General features: G+C 42.9%; 1 protein-coding gene across 2 annotated transcripts; it reads left to right on the top strand.

Moving 5' to 3' along the window:
- Positions 1 to 7,578: 7,578 nt before the first annotated feature.
- Positions 7,579 to 18,605, top strand: LOC118395440 (thioredoxin-related transmembrane protein 2-B-like). 2 transcript variants are annotated; one of them, XM_035789236.2, is made up of 9 exons: positions 7,579 to 7,712; positions 10,579 to 10,719; positions 11,251 to 11,311; positions 12,865 to 12,978; positions 13,162 to 13,238; positions 13,501 to 13,607; positions 13,812 to 13,877; positions 14,043 to 14,172; positions 17,267 to 18,605. In XM_035789236.2, exons 1-9 carry the CDS (start codon positions 7,695 to 7,697, stop codon positions 17,444 to 17,446), a joined length of 894 nt encoding a protein of 297 aa, XP_035645129.1. In that variant the 5' UTR covers positions 7,579 to 7,694; the 3' UTR covers positions 17,447 to 18,605. The 2 variants fall into 2 exon arrangements, with proteins under 2 accessions (XP_035645129.1, XP_035645128.1); XM_035789235.2 differs by lacking the exon at positions 7,579 to 7,712 and having other exon boundaries at positions 10,397 to 10,719.
- Positions 18,606 to 19,002: the final 397 nt, after the last annotated feature.

The raw sequence follows: 19,002 nt of genomic DNA, 5'->3' as shown, positions 1-19,002 counted from the left end.
CACCCTCATAGACATTATCCTGACGAATTTGCCCTCCAAATACACCTCCGCTGCTTTCAATCAGGATCTCAGCGATCACTGCCTCATTGTCTGTATCCACTATCAAACAACCACCCCTCATCACTGTCAAACGCTCCCTAAAACACTTCTGTGAGCAGTTCTTTCTAATACACCTGGTCCGGGCATCCTGGAAGGATATTGACCTCATCCCGTCAGTCAAGGATGCCTAGTCATTTTTTAAAAGTAATTTCCTCACCATCTTAGATAAGCATGCCCCGTTCAAAAAATGCAGAACTAAGAACAGATATAGCCTTGGTTCACTCCAGACCTGACTGCCCTTGACCAGCACAAAAACATCCTGTGGCGGACTGCAATAGCATCGAATAGTCCCCGCGATATATAACTGTTCAGGGAGGTCAGGAACCAATACACGCAGTCAGTCAGGAAAGCAATGGTCAGCGGTTTCAAGCGGAATTTGCATCCTGTGTCTACTCCAACCCCGGGCCAACAGCTCTAAAGTCTTCTAAAGCCAAGTTAATAAACAGATCACTGACCATTTTTTAATCCCACCATACCTTCTCCGCTGTGCAATCCGGTTTCCGAGCCGGTCACGGGTGCACCTCAGCCACGCTCAAGGTACTGAACGATATCATAACCGCCATCGATAAAAGACAGTTCTGTGCAGCTGTCATCATCGACCTGGCCAAGGATTTCGACTCTGTCAATCACCGTATTCTTATCGGCAGACTCAATAGCCTTGGTTTTTCTAATGACTGCCTCGCCTGGTTCACCAACTACTTTGCAGACCGAGTTCAACTACTTTGCAGACCGAGTGTGTCAAATCGGAGGGCATGTTGTCCGGACCTCTGGCAGTCTCTATGGGGGTACCACAGGGTTCAATTCTCGGGCCGACTCTTTTCTCTGTATATATCAATGATGTTGCTCTTGCTGCTGGCGATTCCCTGATCCACCTCTACGCAGACGACACCATTCTGTAAACTTCTGGCCCTTCCTTGGACACTGTGCTAACTAACCTCCAAATGAGCTTCAATGCCATACAACACTCCTTCCATGGCCTCCAACTGCTCTTCAATGCTAGTAAAACCAAATGCATGCTTTTCAACCATTCGCTGCCCGCACCCGCCTGCCCGATTAGCATCACCACCCTGGATGGTTCCGACCTAGAATATGTGGACAACCATAAATACCTAGGTGTCTGGTTAGACTGTAAACTCTCCTTCCTTATTAAACATCACCAATCCAAAATCAAATCTAGAATCGGCTTACTATTTCGCAACAAAGCCTCCTTCACTCACGCCGCCAAACTAACCCTAGTAAAACTGACTATCCTGCCGATCCTCAACTTCAGCGATGTCATCTACAAAATAGCTTCCAATACTCTACTCAGCAAACTGGATGCAGTTTATCACAGTACCATCCGTTTTGTTACCAAATCACCTTATACCACCCAACAATGCGACCTGTATTCTCTAGACGGCTGGCCCTTGCTACATATTCGTCGCCAGACTCACTGGCTCCAGGTCATCTATAAGTCTATGCTAGGTAAAGCTCCGCCTTATCTCAGTTCAATGGTCACGATAACAACACCCACCCGAAGCACACGTTCCAGCAGGTATATCTCACTGATCATCCCCAAAGCCAACACCTCATTTGGCCGCCTTTCCTTCCAGTTCTCTGCTGCCAGTGACTGGAACGAATTGCAAAAATCGCTGAAGTTGGAGACTTTTATTTCCCTCACCAACTTTAAACATCAGCTATCTGAGCAGCTAACCTATCGCTGCAGCTGTACATAGTCCATCTGTAAATAGCCCACCCAATATACCTACTTCATCCCCATACTGTTTTATTTACTTTTCTGCTCTTTTGCACACCAGTATCTCTTCTTGCACACCACCATCTGCTTATTTATCACTCCAGTGTTAATCTGCTAAATTGTAATTATTTGCTCCTATGGCCTATTTATTGCCTGACACAGCAGGGGCATTGGTAAGGCCAAATGGCATGACCAGATACTCGTAGTGACCTCTGGCCGTGTTGAAGGCAGTCTTCCACTCGACCTCTTCCTGTATCCGCACCAGGTGGTAGGCGTTCCGTAGATCCAGCTTGGAGAACACGGTGGTATAGTGGTATACGGTGGTATAGTGGGTGACCCGGCCTATAGAGCGCCCGTCCAGCGCTCTAATGTCCATGGGAATGGAGAGGGGCTGAGTGGGGATGTCCAGCACAGAAGCCAGGGTAGCGTCCATAAGCTCTCATCGGCCCCAGAGTTGATGAGTACCGGGAGAGATTTCAACCGGTTCCTCCACAGCAAAATGTTATGATAAGGGGTGCGAGACAGGGGAGAGGAAAATATCTCCGTGTGTCCCATCAGAGTCCTCGTTCCTACCGGTGGGCCTGGTCTTTTAGTGGACAGGTGTAGACGAAATGAACAGTAGTCCCACTAAACAAGCAACTCTTATTGTGAAGCCTGTAAAGCCGTTCAGCTGGAAACAGCCTAGCTCTGCTTAGTTGCATAGGCTTGGGAAGAGGTGAATCAGCAGCCTTCGGAGGAACTCGGGTAGCCTCGTGTTCTCTCCACAATGGAGCCGTCTGTGATTTCCAGGATGCCTCGGAGGCGAGGTGGAATTGACTCTCCTCTCCTTCCTTCGTTCCCACAGTCATCCATCGATCCGAATGGTCAAGGCGATGAGTGAGTCGAGATCTATCGGTAGTTCCGGGCTGCAAGCTCGTCCTTTACTTCCTCCAATACTCTGTGCAGGAACATGTTGAACAGCACTTCCATGTTCCAGGCACTCTCAGCTGCCATATTATTTCCATGTTTTAATAATGGATTTAATGGTGCTCAGTGGGATGTTCAAAGTTTCAGATTTTTTTTTATAACCCAACCCTGATTTCTACTTCTCCACAACTTTGTCCCTGACCTGTTTAGAGAGCTCCTTGGTCTTCATGGTGCCACTTGCTTAGTGGTATTGCAGACTCTTCGGAACAGGTGTATATATACTGGTGTATATATGTATACTGAGATCATGTGACACTTAAATAAAGTCCACCTGTGTGAAATCTAACTAACTAACTACTGAAGGTAATTGGTTGCACCTGATCTTATTTAGGGGCTTCATAGCAATGGGGGTGAATACACATTTTATTTTTGGGGAATTTCTTGTCAACTTATTTGTTTCATTTCACCAATTTGGACAATTTTGTGTGTCCATCACATGAAATCCAAATAACAATGAATTTAAATTACAGGTTGTAATGCAACAAAATAGTAAAAAAGTGAAGGGGGATGAATACTTTTGCAAGGCACTGTACATGTATACCTGTTTGTAGAGGGTAATGAATAGCTTAGATGGTAGCTATAGATGGGATTCAAATGCATAATGGTATTAATACAGTGACTTTACCTCTTTTGTACAAATGCCCTTCAGAATCCAAACACAGTATTGCCACGCAACAAAATTTTGCGTATAATCTTTCATGTCAGTCTGATAAAATATTGAACCATTTGTGTACATAGCTTGAAATGTGATATTAGGCCTGAATGGCAGTGCTTTTTCAGTATGGCAGTACTGTATTGGCTAGTGCTTTCTCCAATATGTTCTTTAATTTTGCATTAAATTGTATGTCGATGCCATTTATCTTTCAATATTTATTTAATATATATATATATGTTAATGCTTGTAAGACTGTTCTTTGACACATTTTCTCTTTCTTTGAAATTCTGATAGGACAGAACATGGACACAATGCAATTGGGATCAAGAAGAAGGAAAGGATATGTTGTAGGACAGCTGCATTTGAAATGTATCAAATCAAATCAAATTTGTAAAGCCCTTCTTACATCTGCTGATATATCAAAGTGCTGTACAGAAACCCAGCCTAAAACCCCAAACAGCAAGCAATGCAGGTGTAGAAGCACGATGGCTAGGAAAAACTCCCTAGAAAGGCCAGAACCTAGGAAGAAACCAGGCTATGAGGGGTGGTCAGTCCTATTCTGGCTGTGACGGATGAAGATTATAACAGAACATGGCCAAGATGTTCAAATGTTCATAGATGACCAGCAGGGTCAAATAATAATAATCACAGTGGTTGTCGAGGGTGCAACAAGTCAGCACCTCAGGAGTAAATGTCAGTTGGCTTTTCATAGCCGATCATTCAGAGTATCTAGATAGTCTCTAGAGAGTTGAAAACAGCAGGTCTGGGGACGGGTAGCATGTCCGGTGAAAAGGTTAGGGTTCCATAGCCGCAGGCAGAACAGTTGAAACTGGAGCAGCAGCACGGACAGGTGGACTGGGGACAGCAAGGAGTCATCAGGCCAGGTAGTCCTGAGGCTCAGGTCCTCTGAGAGAGAGAGAGAAAAAAAGAAAGAAAGAAAAGAGAGTAAGAGAATAAGAGAGAGCATACTTAAATTCACACAGGACACCCTATTGTGGGGAAGCCAGTCCAAATCCATCCGGATGCTCATTGACTCCGGGGCTGATGAGAGATTTATGGACACTACCCTGGGGGTGGTATCTCCACTCAACCCCTTTCCATTCCGATGGACATCAGAGCACTGGATGGGCTCTCTATTGGCAGAGTAAACCACAGTACGGTTCCTATCCACCTGCAAGTGTCAGGCAGCCACAGTGAATACATGCAGTATCTGCTCCAGGAGTCTCCTCATGTACCCATGGTTTTGAGGTTTTCATGCCTTTCAGGTCCCTGGCTATCGGGTTTTATTCCCTATTGGGTCCGGAGACCAAAGCAATGGAAGGGAATATTGAAGTGTATAGGACTCACTCGCTGCAGGAATTGTGCGTCTATCTTTCTCCCCCACTGATGCAGGGTTCTTCTTTGTGGAGAAGAAGGACCTGATCCTGTGTCCATGTATCAACTACCGGGGTCTCAATGACATTACGGTTAAAAAACGTGACCTGCTACCACTCATCTCCTCAGCTTTTGAGTCTCTCTTGGGGGCAATCATCTTCTCCAAGTTGGACCTTCGGAACGCCTACCATCTGATTAGGAAAGGAGATGAGTGGAAGTCTTCCTTTAACATGGCAAGCGGGCACTAAGAGTACCTGGTGATGCCGTTCGGACTGACCAATGCTCTCGCAGTGTTCCAGGCCCTGTTCAATGATGTGGTACGAGACATGTTGAACCAACTTGTGTTTGTCTACCTCGATGACATCCTCATTTATTAGTCTTCTGGAGAACCATCTTTTTATGAAGGTGGAGAAATGGGAGTTCCATTGCTCCACCATTTCCTTCCTAGGATACGTCATCGCTGCAGGGAATATTCAGATGGACCCTGACAAGGTGAAAGCAGTGGTGGATTGGCCTCAACCCACATCCAGAGTGCAGCTGTAACGTTTCCTGGGGTTTACCAATTTCTACTGTAGTTTTGTCCAGCGTTACAGCACCCTTGCTTCCCCCCTCTCTGAACTCACCTCTCCCAAGGTTCCGTTCATATGGTCTCCAGTAGCTGACTGGGCGTTCTCAGACCTCAAGCAGCGATTCCCTACGGCCCCAAACTTAATCCATCCGGACCTGTCCCGTCAGTTTGTGGTGGAGGTTGATGCCTCGGATGTCAGAGTGGGGGTTGTCCTGTCCCAGCATTCTGCCCAGGACCAGGAGCTGCATCGCTGCGCCTTCCTTTCCCATTGTCTTAACCCCGCTAAGAGGAACTATGACGTTGGAAATCGAGAATTACTTGCTGTCAAGATGGCATTGCATTGGAGGAGTGGATGCACTGGTTAGAAGGGGCGGAATAGCCATTCTTGGTGTGCCAATCAGGACCTGGAGATGACTAGCTCAGGTCTTAGCCTGAGTCCTGATATGGATACTCTTGGCATTCTCTCAACCAGATTCCTGAGGTAGTCACTTGGAATGCCTTGTTAAAGTTAAATAGTGGAATTTCTTTCCTTCTTAATTAATGTGTTTGAGCCAATCAATTGTGTTGTGACAAGTTAGGGGTGGTATAACGAAGATAGCCCTATTTGGTAGAAGACCAAGTCCATATTATGGCAACAGCTCAAATAAGCAAAGAGAAACGACAGTCCAACATTTCAAGAACTTAGAAAAAAAATTAAAGTGCAGTCGCAAAAACCATCAAGTGCTATGATGCAACTGGCTCTCATGAGGACTGCCACAGGAAAGGAAGATCCAGAGTTACCACTGTTGCAGAGGATAAGTTTGTTAGGGTTAACAGCCTCAAGAAATTGCAGCCCAAATAAATGCTTCACAGAGTTCAAGTAACAGACACATCTCATCATCAACTGTTCAGAAGAGACTGCATGAATCAGGCCTTCATGGTCGAATTGCTACAAAGAAACCACAAATAAAAGAACACCAAAATAAGAAGAGACTTGCTTGGAACAAGAAACACGAGCAATGAACGGATGATCTCTGCATGAGTGGTTCCCACCGTGAAGCATGGAGGACCAAGAAGAAGAGTGATGGAGTGCTGCATCAGATGACCTAAACCCAATTGAGATGGTTTGGGATGAGTTAGACTGTAGAGTGAAGGAAAAGCAGCCAACAAGTGCTCAACATATGTGGGAACTCTTTTTCGAGGATCTACATGATTCCATATGTGTTATCTCATAGTTTTGATGTCTTCACCATTATTTTACAATGTATAAAATAGTAAAAATTAAGAAAACCCCTTCAATGAGTAGGTGTGTCCAAACTTTTTACTGTTACTGTGTGTATATCAATAAATATATATATATATTTTATCCAGTCAGATTTACACTCCAAACAGCCACATTCAAATTATAAAAACTAGGGGGTAAAAAAATGCAATTTCAGACATGACCCCCCCATCCGGGGTCAAAGGAGGGCCCCACTAAAAAAAAATGAATTTTCACACAGGGTACCTTTCTTTCGCTGGGCTGGCCGTTCGGGAACTTTTGGGCAAAATTAGAGTATACCCATTTCTCCAGTCACCACTACACCACTGAATAGGGCCGATGGAAAGACAGCAGTCATAGACAGCATGATGTTAATTAAAGGATAAGCAGTCCATAAACTCTAACACAATAAGCCAGTAGGTCCCAATCATAACAATACATAAACATAACCATTAAGCATTTCCCAATCAAATAGTTCAACTATTACTTCCCATTGCAAAAAAAAAAAACATTTCATGTTTAGCACACATAGTAACCGGTGACCTAACGTTTAAAGTTGAACTGATAGTGTTTTAACTACTTTGCAGATATGAAACAAACAGACAATCATAATATCAGTCAAAAATATTAAATTCCCAGTTTATGCTACAAAACCAACATTAAGATGTTTTAAATATAGGTTATATTTGACTCAGCGTTCCATGCCGTACACTAAGGCATTGTCAGAATAGATGGATGCAGTTCAATGCATGATTAATATAATTCACAAATACATTTCTTGGCAGTACAAAAAATATTGCTAACAGGTTCTACATCACAGCTGGCCTGGTACATTGTTTGCTGCCTCAATTGGGAAAGTACTGTTTCATTTCAATGACTCAATATTATTTACAAAATAAAAATTGGACGAATGTAACTAAGGCTGGGAATGTCAATACAATCAAACTAGCGAGGGAATGATCACAAGTCAATCGTAACATGACTAATAGGCGAGCATATATATTTATGTAGCAAGCTAAAAACACGGAGCCTAATGTTAGCTAGCTAGGAGGATGTCATGTCATTGGAGGAGCGGGTGAGTGACTGACTTTTCCCCCCTCATATCATTTTTCGGTGGCTATACACAGCTAGAGATGCAGATGTCATTTGGTTAGCTCGCAAGAACTTGAACGACTGTTATCCAGTTAGCATATCTCTTGTGTTTGCAAATTCACTCTGGCTATCGACTCCGATTTCAGAGAACTCTCGTCTAAGTGTGCCAGAGCGCAGAACAACTGTTGAATTTACGAAAGCGCAACACCCGCTGAATATGATCAGTGCCAGTAAACACAGGCAAAAAAAAGTACATTAGTCAACAACGATCTAGATAACATGTAAACAGCCTAACCAGCTCTGCTACAGCGAGTAAAATGGTCAGAGTGAGGTGTTCTCTCATTTGTGTCTGGAAGTAGCTGGCTAGCAAGCTAGTCAACTTTAGACAGTTAGCTTGGGTTCTTGGTTGGGACAACCATGCACTGGTAGGCAAGCTGCAGAAGGACGAGGAGGCTACAATTCCCCAGTGCAATTTTGACGGCCAACTACCTGAAAAAGTTTGGGAGGGTTTATCTAATGTTCCTTAGTTAGATTTTAGCTCATCTTGCTCTGGCTAGCATTAGTTGATATTCTTGTTGTTGATGTGCATAACTGAGGGAGAGAGAGCCTACCTTTTAATTGTTGTTTGATGAATATGACTGTAAAGTTCCCAATTGTAGGAGGACTCCTGTGGTGTTTACATTTGTCAATTTTCAACAACAAAAAATTGCTCATGTGTATTAATATGTATACATTTTGTAACCCTGCGCTTCCCGTCGCCCCAAGAGTAATGGTTTTGGCCACTACAGTCTTGCTTCACTACACACTTCACTACTTTGATTGGTGCAGCAAAACCACAAGTGTCTATCCTATAATGAACAGCAACTTGTTAAATATATTTTGTTGTGCTGTTACATTTGTATTGGTGTTTCATGTGTGATGCACTCAGGGTGTTGCTACATATCCTTCTTTGGATGTTGAACCAAAACAAGCACTTCCCCTCTAGGGCCGGAATTATGTCGAAATAGGGGCTGATATGCCTTCTGGTGGGCGCCTTTAAAGTATTTGTACAAATCCCTTATCTTTTTATGTTTGGAAAGAGAACTGAACTGAAAGTAGAATTGGGCAAATAAACTAACTCACTGGCATTTAATCAGTGTAGCGCAATTAATAAGAAAGTGTAAATCTGTCATGGGTGCATTCATTGCAATTGACACTGACAACATATTTTTCAGAGGAGTATGCTTTAATAAAAGGAAAATCATTATTTTAACAGGTCATATACAGGGTATATCAACTTCAATTGACAAGAAATAGGAAAATAGTTTAAATTCAAATGTAAAATAACCTTTTGGACATTTACTTCGGAACAATAGTTGGGGCTAACGAGTGACGCAGCGGTCTAAGGCACTGCATCTCAGTGCAAGAGGTGTCCCTGCAGTCCCTGGTTTGAATCCAGGCTGTATCACATCCAATTGTGCGCTATCCCATAGGATAGCACACAATTGGCCCAGCGTCGTCCAGGTTTGGCCGTCGTTGTAAATAATTATTTGTTCTTAACTGACCTGTCTGGTTAAATAAATACACATTTATTGAAATATGGATGCGTTTTAAGATTATATTTCTCACCGATAACACCCCTCTTCAGAAGTATCCAACGTGTTTTATTCTTCCTTCATTTCACAACTTCACACTTAATTTTAGCGTTTTCTCACCAAAGCTCAACAGAAAAACCTCCCAGCAGATGTCTCTGTTACTCCATAATTACTCTTCTACATAAACTGCTGAGCAGAATAAGAAGACGTTTATTTATTTTTATGTACACTGAAAACATTGATTTTATATGTAGCGTTTGCTGAAACTGGTGCATAAACTACACCATGGGCATTAATGTGGAGTTCCCCCTTTGCTGCTATAACAGTCTTCACTCTTTTGGGAAGGCTTTCCACCAGTGCTGTAAATTACTTAAGTAAAAATACTTTAAAGCACTACTTAAGTCGTTTTTTTGGAGTATCTGTACTTTACTAATTATAGTTTTGACTACTTTTACTTCACTACATTCCTAAAGAAAATATTGTACTTTTTACGCCATACATTTTCCCTGACAACCAAAAGTACTCCTTACATTTTGAATCCTTAGAAGAACAGGACAATTGTCAAATGCATGCACTTATCAAGAAAACATGTCGTCATTCCTACTGCATCTGGCCTGGCGGACTCACTAAACACAAATGCATATTTTGTAAATAATGTCTGAGTGTTGAAGTTTGACCCTGGTCATTCATACATTTTAAAAACAAGAAAATGGTCCCGTCTGCTTTTTTTTATTATTTTACTTTTAATACTTTAGTATATTTTAGCAATAACATTTACTTTTGATACTTTAAGTATATTTAAAATCAAATCATTTTACTCAAGTAGTATTTTACTGTCTGATTTTTATTTTAGAGACTTTTTATAAAGGTATCTATACTTTTATGATAATTGGGTATTTTCCCCACCACTGGTGATTTGGCTGCAATGTCGAACAAGCCCTGCATTTAAAAAGTATTCCAAAAACGCCACTTTTTTTTCCCGAAATGAAGGAAAGGGAGGAATCTGTTTTTCTTTTGCCCTTCCTTTTTCGGAAAATGTAACCAATCATTGTTCCTTATATGTTTTCAACTGGCCAATCACCACCATTTCACAAAAGAGGCGGGACTATCTCCAAGGATTCGTCCGCGTTGACCTCCGCCACATCCTTCGTGCCCTTTAATTCGTACATTGGCAGACTGGAAATTTATCCAGCGAGTTTTAATTTACTTGTCTATCTAAATTAGAAAATGGCGTTGCTAACACCTCTCCTTGCATTCCTCTACCACTTGCCGCAGGTGTACAAGTGGCTGCTAAAACCATACTATGTCGCGTCTCTGTTCATGTCAGTCGCGTTTCTCCTGATCCGCAAGACGCCAGGCATCTGCGAGCATCTTTCGACACAACGAGAGGATGGCAACCCCTGCGACTTTGACTGGGTCAGTATTGAATGGTGTAACAAATGGGGATTGAAAAAATGGTAGGAAGGATACACGTGATTAGGCCGAGATAAAGACTGGTTAGATTGCCAACGAGCTAACGTTAGCTATCCCATGCTAAATGTGATGACAGAGTGAGAGTTTAGTTCGCTACATGAATGGCCATTCTGAAATTCGGTGGGAGCTGGCCTGGGTTCGACACTGAAAGATTCTATAGAGACTGTAACCCGAAACTAAATCGGAAAGTAAAAGTAAGGTGATGTGAGACAGAAGGGTGGGTGTACTGGGGAGTTTGCAGGTGCGTGCCCCCCTCTCATACTAGGCTACCAGGACCTTGTTTTTTAAATTTTATCTCGGGCTGAAAGTGCCACCACCATGAGTTCACGCACCAAAACCACAAAAAAGTACACGGGCAAAAACTGGAGTTAGTTGCACGCCTGCCCCCACCCTGTAACGTAAAGCAGTAGATGAAACGTCAAAAGACTGAAATGCCCTGACCTGTATGTTTTATTCTATTCTCATGTTCCACAGAGAGAAGTGGAGATTCTTATGTTCCTCAGTGCCATCGTCATGATGAAAAACAGAAGAGCAAGTAAGTATCAGCCCTGAACTAGAGCCCTGTCATCATCAGAGATCTAGCTAGCTACAAAACTCCTTGACCAATACAGCAGCTCACTATCACTAATTCACTCCATGTAAATGCTTCATACAGAGCTAAATTCAAAGGTTAATCATCAGCGGAGTTGTACCTGTCTGCGTTTAGACACTATAAAACTGCCCCCCCCATCAGTTGGTCATCATCACAAGTTATCACAGCCACATAGCATTTTAGAGTTTATTCGTCACATGCACAGGGTCACACATGATTGCAGGGTACAGCTGACGAGTGGTGGCTATTCAGCAGCCTGGTGGTCTGTGGGTAAATGCTATTGGCCAGTCGTCAGTTTTTGCTATGACGGTCCTGTACTGACTACGTGTTGGAAGCGGGGAGAACAGGCTGTGGCTTGGGTGGCTGAGGTCATAAACCCCGCCTATTTCTATTGATCTTCGCAGCGGTCTAATGCACTACAGACCCCGGTTCGTTTCCAGGCTATATCACAACGGGCTGTGATTGGGAGTCCCATGGGGTGGTGCACAATTGGCCCAGTGTCGTTAGGTTTTGGCCGGGGTAGGCCGTCATTGTAAATAAGAATTTGTTATTAACTGACTTGCCTTGTTAAATACACAAAAGTCCAATTTTAACCTTAACCATGCTGCCAACCATAAATGAAGACAAAAAAAACACATTTTTGTTTTGATGAATGTTTATGATATAGCCAATTTTGAGGCTGTTGTATCTAGGGGAAACACCCTCAGTTTGAGCTAGGGGTCTCCTTCAGCAGGCAGACATGTTTGTTTTACATGACATTCAACACACGGTTACCATTTCCGTTAAACGATTGATACCCACTCGCATTGCTAGCGAAGTTTCACTTTTGTATCCACAAGGCTAACATTTTCAGACACTTAAACTTTGTCAGAGCAAATCGTTTGGTGTAAAGCCAAATGTTTTTTTTCTTCTTGGTTACTGCTGTATATTCATGATATTTTTCTAATTATTCATGCAATATGCTATGGCAAATGTCTTGTCCACACAGCCCTATTTAAATTAATATGTTAGTGTTGTAAACAGACTGTTTTTAATAGATCGTTCACAGGAAGAAATCACAAGGCTGTTTTGTCTGTTGACCTTGTGGTGTCATTCTGGTGTTTACGTTATTGTGGCTCTGTTGTTGGTCGTTGGCGCTCCCTTCGTCTTTCATCGGCCTGTCTCTCCCTCCTCCCTAAAGTGAATCCCTCACTTGTTAGGCCTCAACTGTCCCTCTTTCTCAGGCTCAAAACAGTTTTTACACTTTTTTTCATAGTTCTTCGTGTCACTCCTTACCCGTCGTTTTACAAAACCGTTTGTTCCTGTCTTCTATTCACGTCGGTTCTTTCTCTGTCGCTCTAAATGTTATTGTTCTTTGTGTTTCCTCCCCAAGTTCACTCTTGTCCTCAACCTGCAAATTGTCCTTTTTCTATGCCATAGTTTTTATTTATTTTTTAGATGAAAAAAAAGGTTGTTTACTTGATTTAACCCCTTCTCTCCATCTCTCGTTGTCTCAGTAACGGTGGAACAGCATGTGGGGAACATCATTCTGTTCAGTAAGGTTGCCAACGTTATCCTCTTCTTCAGACTGGACATCCGCATGGGCCTGCTCTACCTCACCCTCTGCATCGGTCAGTACGCACACTCGCATGCATACACACTTTGTTCATACATACACATACATGGATACACACACACACACTCCTCTACTGTTGTGGTAATTCATTATACCGGTAAATGCCTAGTTAGATGACATGACCTATAACCTGATGGCCCCTCATTGGGCTATCTGATTGGCTGATTGTGTGTTCCAGTGTTCCTGATGACCTGTAAGCCTCCTCTCTACATGGGCCCAGAGTACATCAAGTACTTCAGTGACAAGACCATAGACGTGAGTACCATAGATTACCTCTAAGGCTCTACTGTGACTGACAATATTGCCATGTTAGTTTGAAAATAACACCGATGCGTGTATCAAAAATGATACTTTCACAGGATCGCCGAAGGTGACACCACTTAGGTTGTTTTTGACATTTCAGTTGAAAGTATTTTTTATCAGGTGATTTCAAAGCCGATCTACGCAGAGGATGATTTTTATTGATTGAAATTGGACTTTTAGTGAAACTGACGGCTGACTTGTGACTCTGTTGCAGGACGAGTTGGAGAGGGACAACAGGGTGACGTGGATTGTAGAGTTCTTCGCTAACTGGTCCCCAGAGTGTCAGTCCTTTGCCGCCGTCTACGCAGACCTCTCCCTCAAGTAAGACGGCGACTAATCTTCACTATACACGACGAAAGTCTCCATTTTAATGCATTGCACCATATACCCATAGCGTCAATCCACATCCTCTCCTGGATTGTGTTCCCTATTAGTATCACCTGTCAGTTTGTGGTGCGACTGAAGTGGTACTGCTATTGCTGCGAGTTTGTTGGGAAATTGACGTTTTCTCTCTCATGGTTGCAGGTATAACTGTGCTGGGCTCAAGTTTGGGAAGGTGGACATCGGCCGGTATGGAGACGTGTCTAAGAAGTAGGTCCCTTTTCTCATTCATTCACTCTCTTTCCTCCTTTCTCTCGCTCTCTCTCTTTCTCTCTGCAGATTGGAGTATATATTTAAGTGAAGTAGATTTCTGATTGGACGTCTCTGATTTTGAAACATTGTAATTGCTTCCCATCCTCCATCGCTCTTCTCCAGGTACAAGGTGAGTACCTCTCCCCTCTCCAAGCAGCTGCCCTCGCTGCTGCTGTTCCAGGGGGGCAAGGAGGTGATGAGACGCCCCCAGGTGGACAAGAAGTGTAGGGCCGTATCCTGGAGCTTCACTGAGGTGAGAGGAGTGGTTTCAAAGCAGAACATAGAAATGCGCACACACCAGGGTTTCCGTTAGCTGATAATAGCTGACTTTTAGTGTGTGTGTGAGAGAGAATTTGCACCAGCCCATTGACTGGGAGAGTGGAAAATCGTAGTTATCGGTCTAAGTTAATTAGCATCATATAGTGTACAGTATATTCGCTATGTATTTTCTCACACTCGTGTAGGATACAGCGCCTTTGAGCGGAACATCTGTCAGACACCGTGAGAGCTGCTGCAGCATCTCAAAGAGAAAATGCATACATAGGCAATGGAAGGCATGCTCTTCAGCATGTCATACACCACTTGAACTAGAGGCTGTATGCTTTTTGAAAATATATACTTAACTTTTCGAAAACCTGAACGCTTTAATAATGCATATTGAGGCATGTCTTACCTTGCTTCAAAGTAGCCTAGCCAAAATCAGACCATCTTTGGAGGCAGGGGTAATTAGCGGGGTATTTTCCCCCCCGCTAATTTCATTATGGAAGGAACGTTTGTGCGTAGCCTACTGCCTTGTGTGCATTGCTGCTCTTAAAATGTGAAGAAATAATAGTTTATCAACATTTTATGTTAAACGTTCTGATCTGTTGCATCAGACTCATTGCGTTAACTTAATTTTTTATAAAGCCCAGTACTGGTTGTATGAATTTGGGATCTAACGTCCCCCAACTGTTCTGGAGTCTGTTTGGAATAGGCTATTTCTTTCTCGACAAGCTGATTTTTAATAGAATAGTTGAACCTTTTCTGCTATGCGGGACAGTAGTTTGACATAGACTAAGTGATTTTGCTGTTCTTTACTCGTCTTGGCTGAGGAAAAGTAAATGTGGACAGTCATTCTCACATCCTCAAAGTGCACATTAGAATGAGGTAAGAAGGACCTCACATTGTTGTGTCCTTGACTTCTGTTAATGAATTACCATCTAAATGTGATTTGTCATTCTGAGCACCGTGTGTGGACGCCCTAATCCGGTTACACACCCAATCAAATCAAATTTATTTATATAGCCCTTCGTACATCAGCTGATATCTCAAAGTGCTGTACAGAAACACAGCCTAAAACCCCAAACAGCAAGCAATGCATGTGTAGAAGCACGGTGGCTAGGAAAAACTCCCTAGAAAGGCCGAAACCTTGTTCCTCTCTAGGTTATGTGGCCAGTCCTCTTCTGGCTGTGCCAGGTGGAGATTATAACAGAACATGGCCAAGATGTTCAAATGTTCATAAATGACCAGCATGGTCAAATAATAAGGCATAACAGTTAACTGGAGCAGCAGCACGGCCAGGTACACTGGGGACAGCAAGGAGTCATCATGCCATGTAGTCCTGAGGCATGGTCCTAGGGCTCAGGTCCTCCGAGAGAAAGAGAGAATTAGAGAGAGCACACTTAAATTCACACAGCACACCGAATAGGACAGGAGAAGTACTCCAGATATAACAAACTGATCCTAGCCCCCCGACACATAAACTACTGCAGCATAAATACTGGAGGCTGAGACAGGAGGGGTCAGGAGACACTGTGGCCCCATTAAGATTAATTGTCAGATTCAACAGAAGATCTCTTTGTTTCTTGGGACCTAGGACAAGCATCTCTGTATTGTCCAAGTTTAAAAGTAGAAAGTTTGCAGCCATCCACTTCCTTATGTCTGAAACACATGCTTCTAGCGAGGGCAATTATGGGGCTTCACCATGTTTCATTGAAATGTACAGCTGTGTGTCATCTGCATAGCAGTGAAAGTTAACATTATGTTTTCGGCTGACATCCCCAAGAGGTAAAATATATAGTGAAAACAATAGTGGTCCTAAAACGGAACCTTGAGGAACACTGACATTTACAGTTGATTTGTCACAGGACAAGCCATTCACAGAGACAAACATTATTATTTTCATCATTGTGTCAAGAGATATAGTACTAAAACACTTGAGCGTCTCTCTTGACTCTAGGTCCTGGCAAAGTTGTGCAGACTCAGGACAACTGAGCTTTGAAGGAATATGCAGATTTAAAGAGGAGTCTGTAATTTGCTTTCTAATAATCGTGGTATTTTCCTCAAAGAAGTTCATGAATTTATCACTGCTGAAGTGAAAGCCAATCCTCTCTTGGGGAATGCTGCTTATTAGTTAGCTTTACGACAGTAACAAAAATACATTTTGGATTGTTCTTATTTTCCTCAATTAAGTTAGAAAAATAGGATGATCGAGCAGCAGAAAGGGCTCTTCGGTACGGTCTTTCCAAGCTAGTCGGAAGACTTCCAGTTTGGTGTGGCGCCATTTCCGTTCCAATTTTCTGGAAGCTTGCTTCAGAGCTCGGGTATTTTCTGTGTATCAGGGAGCTAGTTTCTTCTGAGAAATGTTTTTAGGGGTGCAACTGCATCTAGGGTATTGCGCAAGGTTAAATTGAGTTCCTCAGTTAGGTGGTTAACTGATTTTTGTCCTCTGGCGTCCTTGGGTAGACCGAGGGAATCTGGAAGGACATCAAAGAATCTTTGTGTTGTCTGAATTTATAGCACGACTTTTGATGTTCCTTGGTTGGCGTCTGAGCAGATTATTTGTTGCAAATGTAATAAAATGGTGGTCCGATTATGAGGAAAAACATTAAGATCCACAATATTTATTCCATGGGACAAAACTAGGTCCAGAGTATGACTGTGACAGTGAGTGGGTCCAGAGACATGTTGGACAAAACCCACTGAGTCGATGATGGCTCCGAAAGCCTTTTGGAGTGGGTCTGTGGACTTTTCCATGTGAATATTAAAGTCACCAAAGATTAGAATATTATTTGCTATGACTACAAGGTCTGATAGGAATTCAGGGAACTCAATGAGGAACGCTGTATATGGCCCAGAAGGCCTGTAAACAGTAGCTATAAAAAGTGATTGAGTAGGATGCATAGATTTCATGACTAGAAGCTCAAAAGACGAAAATGTCTTTTTTATTGTAAATTGAAATTTGCTATCGTAAATGTTAGCAACACCTCCGCCTTTGCAGGATATGCATATACTTCCAGTTAATTTCACAAATGTCTGTAAACCCAGACATGCACACACACACACACACTCAATCTCACTCTCAACAGGAGAACATCATCCGGGAGTTCAACCTGAACGAGCTCTACCAGAAGTCCAAGAAACTCAATAAGTCCAAGGGAGACTGGAGCGACAAGATCAACGAATCACAGTTCCCGCCGTTGCACGAAGAGGAGGAGCCCGAAGTCGACGCCCAGGGGGAGGAGACGGAGACCAAGAAGGACAAATAGAATTGTCAGGGGTAGTGGCCTCAGAAGAACGCTGGGACATCACAATGGGACTTGCTGGTGTTCTGTTCTATCGAGGGAACAAACATGATTGTTACGAATCCTTTTTTTATTTTGCTATGTACAACACGATTTGAGTTGCAAAATGTGATTTATGATTAACTCAATATTAACTAATATCTCAACTGTGCAGTTCGATTTGTACGTCTCCGTCATACTTATGAGTTGCATCGATCTTTCCTCCAGTTCCCTGGAGAAACTCTATGCTCATCATTGGATGTGTCCCAAATGGCATTCTATTACCTAATATAGTGCACTAGGGAAAAGGGGTGTGACTTAACAATTGAATGCATTTTATTTAGGCTTTAATATTGGGCACACTACAATTATACACTCCATTCCTAGTGTTTCACTTGATTTAAAACTTGTCCCATTTGGGATATAGTGTGAATTTACACTCCGTCCAGTCCATGCTTGGTGAGACAAATTGCATGCACCCATTGAACTGAAGTTACATTGGCTTCGTCTGAAATGGCTTAATGGTTCAGACATGGTCAAGTATTTTAAGCCAGCTACCTACCTTCGACTGGGTCCATGATAATGTGTATGAGCCACGGCCTCTGACCCAAAAGGTCTTTGAGAGGAAACTTGTTTTATTTTTTTTTCTCTTCCATAAGTGGTTGTCACCTTATAGTTTTCAGTTCAAGATGATGCTGGAGTGAACAGAGCATTTGGCTAATAACACTAAGTCCATGTGAGAACTAGACCTGTTATTTTGTCATCTACAAAATATCAGAGATAGTTGAGGGAGGCACTGGTCGTCTCTATCCCTCACTCCCCTCCATGACAGAATATCCCTCACTCCTCTCCATGAAAGAATATCCCTCACTCCTCTCCACCCTGACAGAATATCCCTCACTCCTCTCCACCCTGACAGAATAGGTAGAATTACATGTTTACCCATCTAAACAATTAACATTTTGACACCAGCATCTCTAGGCGATGTAACAGAACATTTTACTACCTGTTTGACATTCCCTTGGTTACTGTAGAATTGTGTCTCAACCTTCCGTTCAGAATGTGTAGATTGATTCCGTGAATGAGCCTGCCGCTTGATGTGTCTGACATGGTTTTTTTTATGCAATAAAAATGTGTACATGAATACATTGAGTCTGGCAATGTTCCCAACTGCAGGAACATTGCCTTTAAATGTCAAGTTGCACTATACTATAAGAAATCATGCACGAGGGAGTGTGGTATATGACCAATATACCACTAAGGGCTGTTCTTAGTGCCTGGACACAGCCCTTAGCCATGGTATATTGGCCATAAACCCTTATTGCTATTGTAACAGTATGACTTTACGTCCGTCCCCTCGCCCATACCCGGGCGCGAACCAGGGACCCTCTGCACACATCGACAACAGCCACCCTCGAAGCATCGTTACCCATCGCTCCACAAAAGCCGCGGCCCTTGCAGAGCAAGGTCTCCGAGCAAGTGACGTAACCGATTGAAACGCTATTTAGCGCGCACCGCTAACTAAGCTAGCCGTTTCACAT

The sequence above is a fragment of the Oncorhynchus keta genome, chromosome 16 (assembly GCF_023373465.1).
Source record: "Oncorhynchus keta strain PuntledgeMale-10-30-2019 chromosome 16, Oket_V2, whole genome shotgun sequence".
Classification (NCBI taxonomy): domain Eukaryota; kingdom Metazoa; phylum Chordata; class Actinopteri; order Salmoniformes; family Salmonidae; genus Oncorhynchus; species Oncorhynchus keta.
Note: the sequence above shows the minus strand (reverse complement) of the source record. Positions and strands in the feature narration are given on the sequence as shown.